General features: G+C 46.9%; 1 protein-coding gene across 1 annotated transcript; it reads right to left on the bottom strand.

Moving 5' to 3' along the window:
• Positions 1 to 1,992: 1,992 nt before the first annotated feature.
• Cfap20 (cilia and flagella associated protein 20) lies at positions 1,993 to 15,673 on the bottom strand. The gene is made up of 6 exons (XM_042672840.1): positions 15,343 to 15,673; positions 5,884 to 5,963; positions 5,070 to 5,181; positions 3,792 to 3,980; positions 3,073 to 3,183; positions 1,993 to 2,420 (listed from the first exon to the last, which is right to left on the bottom strand). The coding sequence occupies exons 1-6, from the start codon at positions 15,424 to 15,426 to the stop codon at positions 2,415 to 2,417; spliced, it is 582 nt and encodes a 193-aa protein (XP_042528774.1). The 5' UTR covers positions 15,427 to 15,673; the 3' UTR covers positions 1,993 to 2,414.
• Positions 15,674 to 17,520: the final 1,847 nt, after the last annotated feature.

Genomic DNA, 17,520 nt, shown 5'->3' on the forward strand with positions numbered 1-17,520 from the left:
GCTGGCTTGTCTCTGGGCTCCCACGTCCCCATCAGTAAAAAAGGGGCTAGACAGACACAGGTAAGAGCCTCAGGATTTTCTTCAGAAAATTCCCCGCTGCTCAGGACTTTGGGCGGAAGCCATGGAGGCGCAGGGAAAGCAGCCTAGGCTGTTCTCTGGCATCTTTGTATCCCTCAGAAACACTGCAGGAAAACATTGGCTTGGTGCCAGCGTCTCCAAGGCTGGCTATAGAGGAAGCAGTCATTGGACCAGAGGCAGTGAGGGACATGGTGGGCCTGCCCTCCCCACATGAGCCCTGGTGGGAACAGCTGCTTGCTGCTCTGGCAAAGTTCACACCAATGAATGTGCTCCCTCACTCGGAAGGTAATTCCTTCTGGAGCACATCATGCCTTCCAAGCTGCTGGGTAAGGCTGCTCTGCCTGCTCCAATTACCAAGATCACCCAGCACAAGCGGCTCGAGGGAGGCCTCTGGCCCCAGCAGCCTGCTCTTCCCTGCCTTCCTCCCTCAGCCTCTCCCTAGTGAGCTGGAAAGATGAAGGCAAGGGGCCCTGTAATGGTGGCTGCAGTCATTCCCGCTGGCTTAGCTCCAACTAGATAATACACACATCACCCGCAGCCCCTCTGGCTTCCTCTCAGATGGGTATGTGAAGCATCTAGGGAGCTGGCAGCTGCCGCCTGCCAAGGAGGGCGATGAGGTAATGGCCATGCGAGGTCTGACAAGTGCCTGGTGAAAGGGGCTCTGTGTGAGGAGAAAGCCTGTTTGTCAGAAGCTCGGGACATTTTGCCAGTGTCCAGCACCAGAAGAGAGGTTGACCCCAGATTTCTCAGCCCCACAAAGGCATCTTTCACGCCACAAGAGCACAGATTGCAGGAAGATTGCACTATAGTTTGGCTGGAGAGACAGGAAGCTCTATGGCAGTCACTGGCCCAGGGTGCTCCCAGGGTGGGAGACTTTAACTGAACCTTGAAAGCTAGAACCTAGCATGCAGAGCCAATCAGATTTGACCAGGGTCGGCCCTGGAGAAGCTGTTACCAGGGCTGAGGTGTTCTGTGATGCTATCTGCCAGGGATTCTTGAACAACAGGGGTATCACAGAGGAATGGTGGCTAAAGTCCGCCTGGAACTTGAAGAGAAAGGGGGATGTTGTCTTAATTGAGCCACATAAATGCCAAGCCTGGCCAACAGTGTGAAACAAGCTCTCAGCATGGTCACAAAGTGGCAATGAAGCCAGAGGTCTGGTCATGCTTACCCAGAGCACATGGGAGGAGGAAGAGGAGTTTGAAGGGTGTTCCTTGCCCTTTAGCATCTCAGAAAACAAGCAATGACAAACCTGAGGAATACCACCACCAACTCCTGAAGGGGTAACAGTAGCACAGTATCTGGAATGGCCTTTTGTCCTTGACATGGACATTTTTTTTTACATAAATACCACCTTTCCAAAGAACTCTTGCTTAGTATAAAATTATACAGGTGATAGGTGATATGGAACCCATTTTGGTCTCCCTGTACCATTTCTGTCCTTTTGAGAGTTTTTATCCAGGGCTAGCTATATATTCTCTGCTATCCCAAACTGCTTCCCTACCAAATCTCACACACAGAATTGCATATATGCAAGTGCTTAAGCCAGGCCACAGTGGTGCATTTCTGTAATCCTACTCCGGAGGCTGAAATCTAAGGATTGTGGTTCAAAGCCAGGCTGAGTAGTAAAGCCTGAGAAACTCTGACTTCAAGGGCTTTATGCTCAAGGCTGGCTAAAGTGGTAAGAAGTGCCAGTCTTGAGCAAAAAAACAATGTGAGGGCATGAACCACTAAGTTCAAGCTCCAGTACCAGAATATACACAAAGAAGTCATCCAGATCAGTACAGATCTTGTTCTTGTGCTTCATGCAGAGTATGTCTCAGCATGAAGTATATGGCAGGCTAGAAATAGTTCAACTCGCATTTCATAAAGGAAAGAGAACACTATCATTTAGAAAGGCAAACTAAGAACAAATTTACAAACCAAGAATATAGTATTTTATTCATTTCCAGATTAGAGTATCACACAGCATATACATATACTTCGATAATATATAAAATAAAGAATAAAGCATAGAAAGGAATATTGGTGTGAGGCTGCCTTGCAGGACATCTTAGTTCTGTGAGTTCAAGGTGAGGGGTCCCCATATTGAGGCAGGCAGCAGCAGGACCCCCACAATCGCAGGTCACTCAAAGCACTGCTTTCCCCTCGGTACTTACAATGCAACTAGCTGAGTCATGGCATGTCCCTGGTATCCATGACAACGGACACCAAGTAGTAAATAAACCACAGCAAGGTGAATTATTATATATCATTTTTTGCACTGTCCTCCAGATAGTTTCCTTTATAAACTAAGAATCATGTCCAGGGTCCGGCTCCCTTGAGTTGCATTCCAGTTATTGCTGAAGAAAAGACGGAAAAGAAGCATTAGTTATTAGAAAACACAGGGTCAGTGCAGCAGGCGTTGTCTCTGCTGATGCCTGCATGGACTCCTTGCTGTGGGCAAGGCCTGCGTCTGTGGCAAGCAGGAATGCATGCAGGCACCCATCAGTGACCCGAGACCTACTGATCTAAGTGCTGGGGGCAAATAAAGAGACTTAGTGGACGCCAGTTTTCAAAAAGGTCTGTGAGCTGCGTGATGGTGGTTCACCCCTATAATCCTAGCTACTCAGGAGGCTGAGATCTGAAGGTTGCTGTTTAAATCCAGCCCAGGGCAGGACAGTCTGTGAGACTCATCTCCAAATTAGCAACCAGAAAACCAGAAGTGGGACTGTGGCTCAAAGTGGTAGAGTGCTAGCCTTGAGCACAAGAGCTCAGGAACAGTACCCAAGCTCTGAGTTCAAGCCCCACAACAAAGAAAGAAGCCTGTGAGCCAGAAGCACAGGCTGCCCAGGAGCAATGCTGGTAGTAGTAGAGACAGCAGGCTCCCCCGATTCCATGCTCCTGCTGAAGAAAGGTTCCTCCATCCTTGTCAATTTAGGAGGCCCAGCAGCTGACCTCCCGGACTGGAGCACTGTCAGCATGCTCCTGGCTTCCGCCGAGGAAGCTGCTTACCTTTGCCTTGTTCTGAACTGGGAGATACAGTTTGAACTCTGCTGGCAGCTCATCTTCTGAGTAGAGTCTGTCTGAGAAGTACACTCGGCGGATGCGGCAGTTTGCGTGGATCTGTGGAAGCAAGACTCGTTGACAGGCTTGACAGCACTGCTTTCCTCTCTTCCTGCTCTCCTAGAGGCTCTCCCATGGCCTTCCCACAGCACTGTCAAACCTCATCTCAAGCATCTTGGCCCTGCTTAAGGGTAGATTAGGGAAAATGGGGGTTTTGCTTCCTAAATTTACCTGCATCTTTTTTTGTGCTGGTCTTGGGGTTTGAACTCAGGGCCTGGGAGCTGTCCATGAGCTTTTTTGCTTAAGGCTAGTCTCTACCTCTTAAGCCACAGCTCTGCTTCTAGCTTTTTCTTTTCTTTTTTCAAGGTTAACTGGAGATAAGAGTCTCATGGACGTTCCTGGCCAGGCTGGCTTTGAACTGCAATCCTCAGATCTTAGCCTCTTGAGTTGCTAGGATTACAGGTGTGAGCCACCAGCACCTGGCTTGAATTTACCCCTTAGATCTGAGCAGACATCTCCATCTTTCCCAGCCCTGTTTGAGACCAGAGCTTCTTGCACAGTAACTCAGGAACTTTGGCCAGAGAGCCCAGTTGTTCTGCCACATGAGCCACAGCAGCCTCAGATAGGGCGTACCCCACCATGGGGCTGCATCCATGAGTGGCAAGTACCTGCACTCTCAGGGTCTCGATGTAGTTTGTGCCATATGCTCTCCGGGTGAAGTCGGATAGGTTGAACTGAATCTGGTTCCACCCATCATCCAGCCGCATGGGCATGGTACAGATGAAGGGTTTCACACGGGTGGTGCTCTGGTAGTTACTTGCTCGAAACCGCCGGCGCACATTCTTGTCATCTAATACCTGCAGAATGTGGAGGAGGAGGGCTGAGAAGGTGGCTCAGTGGTAGAGTGCTTGCCTTGCATGCATGAGGCCCTGGGTTTGATTCCTCAGCACCACATAAGCAGAAAAAAACAGAAGTTGCACTGTGGCTCAAGTGGTAGAGCGCTAGCCTTGAGCTGAAGAGCTGAGGGACAGCGTGCAGGCCCAGAGTTCACGCCCATCACACACACACACACACACACACACACACACACACACACACACACACACACACACACACACACACACACACACACACACACACACACACACACACACACAATGTGGAGGAGGTCATGCCAACTCCACCTTGTTAAGAGGAGAACCTGAACCCCTACAGCCTGCTTTCCTAAGGCTGAAGCCTGGGAAGGTAAGCAGACCAGGTACAGCTTGTATTCTGATGAAGATAGCCAGGAAGCAATAAGTTATCTTCTTAGTTGCCAAGACAACACCATCTTCTTATAATACATGACACACACAGCAGGCTTTCAGACTGTAATATTATTTCATAAATGCTGCTCTTTTAAAAATCAGAAATGCTAAAATAGAACACTAACTCAGTATACTCTCCAATGAGTATTGTGCTACCCTTAAGCTTTGAAATCTTATAATATTGGTTACAGTTTTCTAGGTGGTTACTGTTTTAAGACCTGACATGAACTTTTTTTCTTGGTTGGTTGTGGGGCTGGAACTCAGGGGCTGGGCCTTGTCCCTGAGTTCTTTTTTCTCAAGGCTAGGGTTCTACCACTCTAAACCACACAGCTCCACTTCCAGTTTTCTGGTGGTTAGGTAGAGGTAAGAGTTTCACAGACTTTCCTACCCAAGCTGGCTTTGAACTGTGATCCTCAGATCTTAGCCTCCTGAGTAGCTACGACTATAGGCGTGAACCACAAGCAGTTGGCTCTGACATTAACTTTTGATTCCAAACACCAAAATTTCCCCCTACTAACGAGGGCTGCGTGTGGCTTACAGCAGAGGGAGGAAATGCACACAGTAGGGCAGTGGTGCTCTGGGGTACTTGTCATCTCTTTGGTATAGCCCAGGGTGGACAGCTGATGTACACACACTCACCTGTACCTCAAAGGTAAAATATTTTTTCAGGTTTTTGATAATCATAACGAGAAAAGGAAGTTTAATTCCCAGCGTCTTCTTTGGGTCTGCAGGACATGTGATGTATGTGGTGCTATAGAGAGAAAGGCAGATACAAAAGGTGCAGACAATTATCCACAGAGCCCTCAACTATTAAGCCACAGAATGTTCTTTAAAAGGCCTGATGCACGCATGATGGTAGGTACCTGTAGTGCCATAGTACCAGATACTCAGGGAGTTGAAGCAGGAAGACTGAGCCCAGGAGTTTGAAGCCAGCCTGGGCCACAAAGGGAAACCCTACCTCAAAACCCAAACCAAAGCCAAAAATGCTAGACTCAGAAATAAAAGCTTAACACAGTACTAGATACTACCAGCAAAATACTGGAAAAACACCAGACAAGTGGAATTTAGGAAGTTCTTCCACTGTAAGAGGACTTCAATTATGGTCCAAGAGAATTATGAAATGAGAGAAAACCAAGACAAAGGTCATTGTGGCACTGGCCCTGTCTGGCTGACCAGCAATACCCTTCTCACGCTCTGGGTGAACATTAAGCATGTGGCTAACACACTGTGCTTTCTGAGTGCTAAGCATGGTCCAAGTACGTCACCCATAGCTACTTAACCCCTATTGTAAGCCTGTGAGGCCATGTAGGTTCCCATCCCTTTACAGGCAAGGAGACTAAGGCCTGGGGATTAGGTGAGTAACTTGCTGAGGGCAGCTCTAAGCAGCAGCCTGTGCTATTAAGCTCGGTGGTGCCCTGCCTCCCTGGTCTAGAGAACAGAACTAGCAACTCACCTGACATTTGTCCCTTCAATCTCTAGCACCAGGGACTGGATGTCATTGTCAGTGATTCTTTTGATGTGGCCATTCCGCACCTGCAAGGAAGAAAGTTAGGACTGAATATCTGGCCAGAACCTTGTAGACTCTGATGCTGAAATGGAGCACTGAAGGAGCAGCACCGTAGCCCAAGGGGCTCAGCACAGAAGCGTGTGACACAGGATGTCAAGGCCTGCTATTCCTTCCACAGGTGCCATCTTCCCAAAGACTTCATTTACCAACCTTGACCACAAAGGTCAACAAACTGCTGACCGTGATACTTCCGAGTGTCATGGGGGACAGCATTATTCCCAGCTGCACGTAGTGGTGTATGCCCGTAAGCCTAGCCACTTGGGAGGGAGGCTGAGGCAAGTGGGTTGTGAGTTTGAGGCCAGTCTGAGCAACATTGTAAGACCCCATGGCAGCCAAAAAAAAGTATCACACCTATGACTTACTTCCTTCTGCATTTTCTTTTCTTTTCTTTTCTTTTTTCCTTTTTGCCAATCCTGGGGTTTGAACTCAGGGCCTGGGTGCTGTTCCTGAGCTCTTCTGCTCAAGGCTAGAACTCTACCACTTGAGCTGCCTTTCACCTTCTGGCTTTTTGGTGGTTAATTGTAGAGAAGAGTCTCATGGATTTTCCTGCTTTGATCAGCAATTCTCAGATCTCAGCTTCCTAGTAGCTAGAATTATAGGCATGAGCCACTGATGCCTGACTGCATCTTCTTTCCTAACCTGCTACTTTTTAAATAGGAACTCAAGTCTCACCTGTACCACTTAGTCATCTTTCTTGGCATTTCCAGCTAATCTGGTTTCCTGGCTCATGTTGCTTAGTCTCCGTGATTTAGCACTCTGTCCCATGTTTACAATAGTGCTTGTTTCAGATATGGGATGTACAAAAGGAGGAATCTCTGTTGAGATTTGTTTAGGAACAAATATTTCCAAGCATTAATTTCTGAAGCACTCACTATGGTGGCACAGAGACATGCCGATGTAGCTTGGAGACAGTTTGGACACTCACACACTAAGTTCAAGCCCTAGGATCTGCACCAAAACAACAACAACAAAAAACCCAAAACATTTTATCTTGTTAGATCTGCATATGGGGAGGGATGATAAGTTGTATTTTCAACACAAGTGTTCTGTGATCCACAGCCTCTTAAAGCTGTTACTGAGTGTGATCCACTTTATGGTGTGGAGTTCCCTCAGGTGACATCTGACGTTACTCCTTGTCTTGCTCTATAAGTAAGACTGCCACCAAGGGTAGTGAGCAAGTACCAGGCACTATTTCTGTTTCTACAAGGCCTGGTGCTGTATCAGGCATCAGCTAAGCATTCAAAGTCATGCTGACTTCTGGAATCTGTCACCCTAAGGGTGGTGGGGGAGGGATTTAGACATTCCTGGACAACACACCACACCAGGGATTGCCACAGGAAGCTGCAGGTACTGGGAGCATCACAGAGCCCACGAGGCCTCCAGCATGAAGAACGCCTTCCCACAGAACATCCTCTGGCCCCACTGTCACAGGAGGAATGCTGGGCTAGCCAGGCCCCCAATCTCCACCAATGTAGCATTTCTCAAGACACAAATGTCACATTGAAATGCTTCTCAAACAAAGCTGGTGACATTCAATGCCCTCCTGCTTTGAATGCTGGGCCTCTTTCCAAGGGAGATTAAGAGCACAAAGGCTCAAGTCTGTATGGAAAACACCAACACGGCCCACCTCATTCCGCATGCAAAATGCTCCCAAAATGCAGGAGGACTTGCATTTTTTGTGGAAACTAGGCAGCTTTAGGTGAAGGAGGAATTATTGAAGAAATTATTTCCAAATAACATAATGCAGTTTTATTGGTAAGAACTATAAACATGAGCTGAGGGCCAGTGGCTCACATGTGTAATCCTAGCAATCTTAGGACGCTGAGATCCAAGGATCACAATTCAAAGCCAACTGAGGCAGGAAACTCCATGCAATTGTTATCTCTGATTAACCACCAAAAAATCCAAATGAAGCTGTGGCTCAAGTGGTAGAGCACTAGCCTTGAGCTCAAGGACTGCACTCAGGCCTTGAGTTCAAGCCCCGGTATTGTGCACACACACAAAAGAGTAATTTGATAACATACCATAAATTGTTCTCAATAACAAGCATGCTTTAAAAGGTACATACTGAAGACAGAGTTAAATTACAAGGGCTAAGGAGTAATGAGGGCCTAAAGATACTTCATGCTACAAAGCAACATGTTGCTATTGTACTTACTTATTTTTGGTACCAGTACTAGGGGCTTCAACTCACACCTGGATGCTGTCCCTAAGCTTTCGTGTTCAAGACTAATACTCTATCACTTTGAGCCACAGTTCCATTTAGAGCTTTTTGGTGGCTGATTGGAGATGTGTGTCAAAGTCTTTCCTGTCTAAGGTGGCTTCAAACCATGATTCTCAGATCTCAACCTGGGCCTGGGCGCTGTACCTCAGCTCAAGGCTAGTGCTCTACCACTTGAGCCACAGCACCACTTCTGGTTTTCTGGTGGTTAATTGGAAATAAGAGTCTCATGGACTTTATTGCCCAGCCTGGCTCTGAACCATGATCCTCAGATCTCAGCTTCCTGAATAGCTAGGATTACAGGCGTGAGCCACTGGCACCCGGCTTCATGTTGCTGTTTTAAAGCACAGCCTTAACTGATAGCTCTCAAGAGGATTCCCTGCTCCAGAGACCAGCCCCATCACAGGGTTGTGCTTTCTGTCCATCTCAGGTTCAGTGTAGATGATGATGGCCAGAACACCAGCACCAGTGAGTCTCCAATTCAGGTATTCATGAGGAAAATAGGGAGCACTGTGTGCCAGGGGAGGCAGAAAGGCAGGAATGGGGGAGGGGTAGAGCAGTGATATTCCTGGACTTCCACCTGCTCCCAGGGCCAGCTAATTTCTCTAGACTTTCTTTCAGTATTAACAAATACCAACTGTACTCACAAATTTAACTTTACAGAATGAATGAATGCACACTAATCTAACAAGACAAGCCAGTGGGGAAAGGCTGGCTCTTTTGAAGTCAAAGCCATTGATAGATTGGTCTTCTCCAGAGTTTTAACCTGGTTGGTAGTAAGAAACTACACTTTGCTCATGAAAACCAGACTTCCTTTGCTCCTATAGAAAGTTTGGAACCAAAGAAGAAAACTGGCAGTGTTTCCAGAGTTCAGCAGCCAAATGAAGCGGGTGTTTTAGTGATTTATGCTGTTTCTCCTTCACAAATGCCTCCTTACTGGAGAGAAGGATAGGTAGGAATGCTGAATGCAGAACAGGAACAAAGGAGAGGGGGGAAAGCTTGGGGCGAAGCCCCCACCATCTTGTAAATCCCTGCATTGAGCTATGAATCCTTATACTGAACTATCGAGGATGACCCCTTCCTCAGACCAGCTTCTCACAAACACACAGAACAAGGTGCATGGCCTCACAAAATATGCACTTCCTTTCCTTCGCTGCTTCTGGTTCAGAAGGCAGTGGGCAGGCCTGGCTTTGGGGCTGCTTAGTATTTATTGCTCAGTGTGGAAACAGGTTTTATTTTTTTATGGTTCATTAAAAAAATTCATGATATATTATCATAATCGAAGTGTGGCCTTTGAGTGTTTTATTCTTAAAATGGGGGTGGGGGGGTGGGGTGGGGAGGAGAGAGGAGGCCAGACACTGATGGTGCACACCTACAATCCTAGCTACTCAGGAGTTTGAGATCTGAGGATTAAGGTTCAAAGTCAGTCCAGGCAGGAAAATCCAAGAGCGACTTATCTCAAAAAGGTGAAATTGGAGCTGTGGCTCAAGTGCAAGAATACTAGTTTTGAGCAAAAAAGCTCAGGGATAGAACCCCGGCCCTGAGTTCAAGTCTCAGGACCAGCACCGCCCCCCCCCCAAAAAAAGGGGGGAACTCTTTATTTGTAATTTATGAGTTCATGAATTCCCCTCCCCCACCCACCAGCTGGGGCTGGAAGTGATGCCTCAGAAGCCAGGCTGCAGATCTGCCTCAGCACTGAGATTCCACATGCAGACCTCCCAGTCTCTCCCTCATTCTCCCAGGCTTCCCCCGGTTGCTGGGGCAACTAAGAAAGAACATTGCTGGCCACTCCATTAAGCCCAGGGAAAAGGGTCAGGCTGAAGGGAGAAAACACTGTGCCCATAGTCTGCCAACACTCTGCATTTCTAGAAGGCTTTAAAAATAACCCAGGAGCTGTGTCTGTCCCCTCCCCCACCCCACTTTCAATTTTCTGGCTCCACCCACTCATCCTGGCATGCAGCTGAACCTTCAGCCATCTGGCATCCTCCTTTTAATGACACATGTTCTGGTGTACTTAAGCCATTAGAGCTGTCTGTCCACTGCAGCAGACAGGAGTCTGGTCTGTGAGAAAACAAGCAGAGGGAGCCCTCTGTGGGGAGAAGCAGGCATGGCTCAGGCTGCAGGAGGCTAGGGCTTCTTTTTCTCCTTTCACTACACTTTCCATGGACTACCTAGAAGACAGAGGACAACAGACATACCCAATACCCTCCCCTCTACTTAACACAGGGGCAATACACGCTTTCAAAGGGTAAGAGTAACCAGGGCTCATGCCCTTATCCAGTTAATAGCCAAAGTTATTACTGATGAAAATGAAGAGCGTCAAGAGACTGGCCCTGGGGAAGTAAGAATCACTTCATTACCTTTGTGTCCAAATACACTCACTTCCACCCGTGGAAATCATGTCCATTGATGATAGGTCAGCAAAGTCTGCTAACAAAAAACTAGGGAATGGAAACTGAACACTATCCAGTAACATCAACCGAAGACAGCCACTCACATTTATGTCATAGGGGAATGGGTAGAAGCAGCAGTGTCATGAGAGAGGAGAGGAAGGGCGGGAGAGAGGGAAAGTACAGAGGAAGGAGGAAGAGAGGAGAGAGGAAGGAGAAAGGAAGAGCAGCTTTGTTTTTTCTTTTTTTGGTTTTTGGTTTTTTTGTTTGTTTGTTTTTTTGTCAGTCATGGGGCTTGAACTTTGGGCCTGAGTACTGTCTCTCAGCTCTTGAGCTCAAGGCTAGCACTCTACCACTTGAGACACAGCACCACTTCCAGTTTTCTGGTGGTTTGCTGGAGATAAGAGTCTCACAGACTTTCCTGCCTGGGTTGGCTTTGAACTGTGATCCTCAGATCTCAGCCTCCTGAGTAGTTAGGATAACAGGCATGAGCCACCAGTACCCAGCCTATCCCATTATTTTACAGGAGTTTGTGGGGACAGAACTTCCCAGTACCCGCCTTACAATCCAGAGCTATGCTTACGCTAGACATAACATCTATTCATGTAAGGTCTGCTAGTCCTGGAAGTTAAGAGGTCATTAAAGAATACCCTAAAATTTTTCAAGTTCTTGGCTTGAAAATGTACAAAGAAACTGTAGCCAAATTAATTAATTAATTAGTGATACAGGGGATTGGCTTACTAGGCAAGCACTCTACTATTCACGTTATGTCTTAACCCTTTTGTTGTTTAAAAATCAGTTTCAGGGCTGGGAAGGTGGCTCAGTGGTAGAGCGCTTGCCTTGCATGCATGAGGCCCAGGGTTCAATTCCTCAGCACCACATAAGCAAAAAGAAAAAAGCCAGAAGTGCTGTGGCTCAAGTGGTAGAACGCTAGCCTTGAGCTGAAGAGCTGAGGGACAGTGCCCAGGCCCAGAGTTTAGGCCCCATGACTGGAACCAAAAAAAAAAAATCAGTTTTAATCAGCGTATTAATTCTACAAAGAGGTTTTACTATGTGATATTTCCATACATACATATAATGCATATTAGGCAATATACGTTATAATTTTATTTATATTGTAATTTATCATACAGCATGTTATCTAATGTACATTGCATGCACATGTAGAAATATCAGTGATAGCACTCTTTATTTTGTTTCTGAAATAGGATCTTAGTAACTTTTCTCAAGCTGACCTCAAACGAATGAGATAGATCCCTTCTTGCTTATTGAGTAGCTGGGATTACAGGTGACCACCACCACAGCTAGCTAGGCTATATGTTTGTGTGTATGCATAGACTCCAGTACTGAGGCTCCTGTAGCACTTGAGCTGGTTTTTGCTGGGTTTTGGGTTTTTGCTGGTTAATTGGAGATAAGAGCCTCATGGATTTGTCTGCCTGGGCTGGCTTCAAATTGAGCTGCTCAGGTCTCAACTTCCTGAGTAGCTAGGATTATAGACGAGAGCCGTTAGTGTCCGATTTTGTAGTCAGATCTTTTTTTTTTTTTGGTCGGTCGTGGGGCTTGAACTCTGGGCCTGGGCACTGTCCCTCAGCTCTTCAGCTCAAGGCTAGCGCTCTACCACTTGAGCTACAGCGCCACTTCCGGTTTTCTGGTGGTTTTATTGGAGATAAGAGTCTCACAGTCTCTCCTGCCCGGGCTGGCTTTGAACCGCGATCCTCAGATCTCAGCCTCCTGAGTAGTTAGGATTACAGGCGTGAGCCACCAGCGCCCGGCTGTAGTCAGATCTTAAGCTCATTTCAGGACTAGCAAGTGCAAAAGCTTTGAAAGAGAACAAGATGCCATTTGGTAGGAGGCTGCTGCTGAGAAGGGCCTGGAAAAGCAACCCTGGGGAGCTAGTAAGGCTGGCGCCAGACCATGGGCCATGTGGCCTCAGAGGCACATTAAGAGTCTAAAGTGGGGAAGCCACAGTGCAATGATTACACTATTATAATATCAGAAGTCTGGTTTGGCTGGATTTCCTATTTCTAGGCATTCAAATGCTGGCTTCAAATGCTTAGTATAGAGCAAACTCCTCAGTTCCTTGTCATATGTAATACTATAAGCCAAACTTATAATCCATACTAACTATACTTAGTTACTAAGCATTTTACACATATCTTCATTTAATCTTCACAGCTCTGAGAAGCAGTTTAGAAAATTGGTTTAACCCTTGTCCAAAGTCACACAGCCAGAACATAGTCTAAGCAGGAACAAGTCAAGGTGCAGGGACGGCCCAGCACTGGAGTTTCCTAAGAAGATACTACAGAGCTTCTGAAACTCTCCACATGACACCTCATGTAAAATAATGTCTAAGCTGTGCCTGGGAGAGGAGATGGAGAGGTGAGCGCCCTGAGTCTCAAAGGGTGTCTGGTAAGTCGCTGGAGTTACAAAAATAACTAGTGGGCAAGTGCTCACAGAAGGCAAGGCTGCAAGTTCATGCATACCGTGACTAGGGCACTGACTCTGAACATCAAGCATACTCTACACAGAAACCAAACAGTTCTCTCTGTATAAACTCAAAAAAGGAGAATAGGAAAGTTTTGTGAAATTAAAATGCTAACTCAAAATAGATACCTCAGTCAATATATAACCACTGGCAAAGGTTGGTACCATGTCTAGGTAAATGTGGCCAGCCTCACCCATGCTAGCCCCCAAGAAACTTCTTTAAAAAAAAAAAACCAAACCAAAAAAACTCTATCTTCTCTAACTCTAGCCTCAAAAGTATACACAGGGGCTGGGAAGGTGGCTCAGTGGTAAAGTGCTTGCCTTGCATGCATGAGGCCCTGGGTTCAATTCCTCAGCACCATATAAGCAAAAAGAAAAAAACCAGAAGTGGCACTGTGGCTCAAGTGGTAGAGCGCTAGCCTTGAGCTGAAGAGCTGAGGGACAGTGCCCAGGCCCAGAGTTCAGGCCCCATGACCGGACCCAAAAAAAAAAAAAAAAAGTATACACAATGCCTGCCACTAGATGTTGCTCAATAAACCTTTGCTAAGTGTACCAATCCAGTGTTTCCCTGACTGGACTGAATTCTAGTTACTTTCTAAGAACTTTCTGAAGTAGCCAAAATGGAGTGAGGGTAGAGACATCTCTCCTAAACACTCTTCAGTCTAGTCTAAATACATTCCTGACACTTACTTAACTTTTCCTATTTGAGGGTTTTGTTTAAAGATGAGTGTTCCCCGAGGTTTTCTTTGCCAATGGACTAACAATGTGTTCATGCGTTTATGTCATCAGGGTACCATCGACCTCTAGTGGCGTTGTTGAGGGACACGGGGCTCCATGGTTACTTTGCTTCTATAGTCCATGTGTAAACATGTTGACTAGTCAAAAAACTGCACTTGAGAAATAAAGCATGCACCACAGAAGATTAAAACCAAAACTATTAAGACAACCTTGACAAGTTCCAATTAGTCAAAACAGAGGGTCCCCACTGCAATTCTTTCAATGTGATCCTCTGATCTGCTCTGAACACCTGTCCTCTTACATCAGGTCTTATTCTCTATTTCAACTGCTTTATGTGAGCACTTGCTAGAATTTCATCCCAAGTTCAAGTGGCCCCCCGGGGCTGCTCTCTCCAGGCCTTCTGACTGCCAGTATCCCAGGCAAGCAGCACAGCTCACCTGTCTCCTTACAAAGTTCCCAGGTAGGCTCACTCTGGGATCTCTGCAGAGGTGCAATGTCATAGTTTATTCCATGGTGAACAAAACTCTCAGGAATATAGTTATAAAAGGAAGTTTGTCTATGTAATGCTTTTCTATGTAATACTCTTGGGCCTCAGCGTCTGGCTTGTGGATCAAAGAATTTGAAAGAGAAGTGAGATCTCCTCATTATCTCTGCAAATACCAAGAGAAACAGACTCCCTCAAGGTGGATGTCAGACAGAGAACTGTTCAGCTTTGACAGCCAGGTGTCCATGGGCTCTTCCAAACTCTGTGTGGCTCTGAGCTCTCCAGACACACTTGTTCTAGGATAAAATCCAAAATTGCTGGCTTCATCACTAGTCAACTACTTAAATCATTCCACAGGTGCCTCCATAGAAACACTGCTCAGCATACTACTTCATTCTCCCCAGAGGGCAGAACTAAGGCATATTCCCTAAACCACTTGGCTTCCACATGAGTGCTCACCTTAACTTATAGTGGACAGGGTCATCCTCTCCTGGGGTTGGGAAAACTGAAGTTGCCTGAATAGAAATCCTGAGGCTTCTTGTTATTGTACTAAGACTCTGACACCATCTTTCGGTTTCCTCGATGGAGAAATCCAGCACTAAGCAACAGTGCAGACTCCAAGTCACAGTCAGTAAAAGAGCCAGGTGAAAAGGGCCCCGGAATACGGGCTTGTTTGGGATCCTGCGAGGATGGGAATCAATGAATGGAACCCAAACATTCCTGGCTCGTCCCTGGCTCTGCCTGAACAAAGGCTCTGTGTGTAGTGATCAGCACAGGGCCTGGCACAAAAGAGGACATCAGGAAACATGGGCAGAATCCGTAACCAGCAGGCCCTTTTCTTCCCCTAACTTTATGCATTGTGTAAATGCCTTAACCACACCCACCCCACATGCACCCCTCTCCCCGACTCACACAGACTCCCCCCGCCCCCCCAAGGCTGGGGACCCGGCACAGCAGCGGCCTCCCGCCCCTTCCAAGCCCTGGAGCTGCCCCTGCACGCCGCTCCGCCGCTGCCCCCGGCGCCTGACCTTTTTGTCCCAGATCTGCAGGGGCTTGCTGCCGATGCTGTACAGGATGGACAGGAAGCCGCTCTGGAACGTGTTTTTGAACATCTCGCCCGCGGCCTTCTCCGCGGCCGCCCCGGAGCCGCCCTAGGCCCCGCAGGGGATAGCAGCGACGAACAGCCAAGGCCAAGGACGGACCTCTTGGTCCGAAGAAGAGACGCCGAACTCCCGACCTGCAGCCACCGACCGCGGGACTTGGACGCAGGATGCTAGGTCCGCAACCCTCAGCTTCCGCAAAAGCCACCTCACGACAGAAACCACAGCAACTGCCGCCGCGCCGCTCTCTCAGTCCTAAATGGAGGCGGAGCACTTCCTTCAGCTTAAACTGAATCCCTCCGCACACCAGATCCCGCCCTACGGGAGAGCGAGACCCAACCCTGTCAAGGGGATCTCGAACTTCCGGTTCCTTCCGCCCGTAAGCCCCGCCCTAATACCGCCCCCTGGTGGAAAGAACTTCGTTGCCAAGGGACTATTTTTTCCCACCCAAGTCTCAATTTGCTACAAGAGAGCGGAAGGAGGCAGGATTATGGACGTGTTGTTGTAGTACTACGTATTGTCATGGGAACCAAGCGAGGGCGAGGAGGAGGCGCGACAATCAAGCTCCGCCCCTGTGGGAGGAGCTACAGCTGCAAAAGAACTAGGGAGAACCCGGGAAGATGGCTCTCTGCTAAGGAAGTGCCTACCGATATTCTAGGAATTAAAATAAATGCTTGTTGGCTGAGTAGAAGATAAAGTCATTGTGAGCTACCAGTTTTGAGCTAAGTGCCTTCTATATATCATTGCCTTTAATTATGAACAAAGTCCTATGAATGGATGGAGTCCACTACTCTGAGAAAAATCGATATGGTCTTAAATGCATTGCTTAGAAAAAGAGCCTGAGAAGCGATAACAACAGAAATTAACTTGAAAAACTAAAGTTGATTTGGTTGAATTGAAATAATGAATTTTGGGAGGGGGGGAATTAATACCTAGAACACTGTAGGAAAGAAAGAACACAAGCCATAGTATTTCTAATGTGAACAACCCCCCCCCGCCCCCACCACACACACACATACACACACACACACACACACACACACACACACACACACACACACACCAAATTTGGTGTGTGTCGACTTACACAGTATGTTGTATGCCTAGGCTGGACTGGGTATTATGCCTGACAGAAAAATAGTTTGTAGCTAACACCATCATTGTAGTAGTTGTTACCACTATAGTTGTAAATTGAACAATGCTTTGGCCTAATTAATTTATTAAATCTTCACATCAACCCTCTGAATAATCCAGCAGAATTTTGTTTGTTTGCCAGTCCTGGGGCTTGAAATCAGGACCTGGGCATTGTCCCTGAGCTTCTTTTGCTCAAGGCTAGCACGCTATCACTTGAGCCACAGCACCACTTCTGGCTTCTTCTGTTTATGTGGTACTGATGGCTTCATGAATGCTAGGCAAGCACTCTACCACTAAGTCACATTCCCAGCCCCAGCCAGAATTTTGAGACATAGAAGGAAAGAAAACACATAAATTGTATTACAGTATAAAGTTAAAGCTTTTAATATGAATTTTTTTTGGTGAATTTTGGAGAGTTTATATACTTCAGGCTAGTGAACATTTATGCTTTGATTGTTACTAAGTTGTTCAAAATACCCTCACGAGAAAAAAAAATTTTATTGTGAAAATATCGTATAGAGGGGTTACAATTACATGGGCAAGATAAAAAAAATTTAAGAAGAGAAGATGAGTTGGTGTTAGTGGCTCATGCCTTTAATCCTAGGTACTTAGGAGGCCGAAATCTGAGGATCCTGGTTCAGAGCCAGCATAGTCAGGAAAGCCCATGAGACTCATGTCCAATTAATCACCTAAAGCCAGAAGTGGAGCTGTGGCTCAAGAAGTAGAGCACAGGGGCTGGCAAGGTGGCTCAGTGGTAGAGCGCTTGCCTTGCATGCATGAGGCCCTGGGTTTGATTCCTCAGCACCACAAAGCAAAAAGAAAAAAGCCAGAAGTGGCGCTGTGGCTCAAGTGGTAGAGTGCTAGCCTTGAGCTGAAGAGCTGAAGGACAGCGCCCAGGCCTAGAGTTCAGGCCCCATGACCGTACCCAAAAAAAAAAAAAAAGACGTAGAGCACAGCTCTGAATGAAAAAAC

The sequence above is a fragment of the Dipodomys spectabilis genome, unplaced genomic scaffold (assembly GCF_019054845.1).
Source record: "Dipodomys spectabilis isolate Male_0828 unplaced genomic scaffold, ASM1905484v1 ptg000773l, whole genome shotgun sequence".
NCBI classification, from domain to species: Eukaryota; Metazoa; Chordata; class Mammalia; order Rodentia; family Heteromyidae; genus Dipodomys; species Dipodomys spectabilis.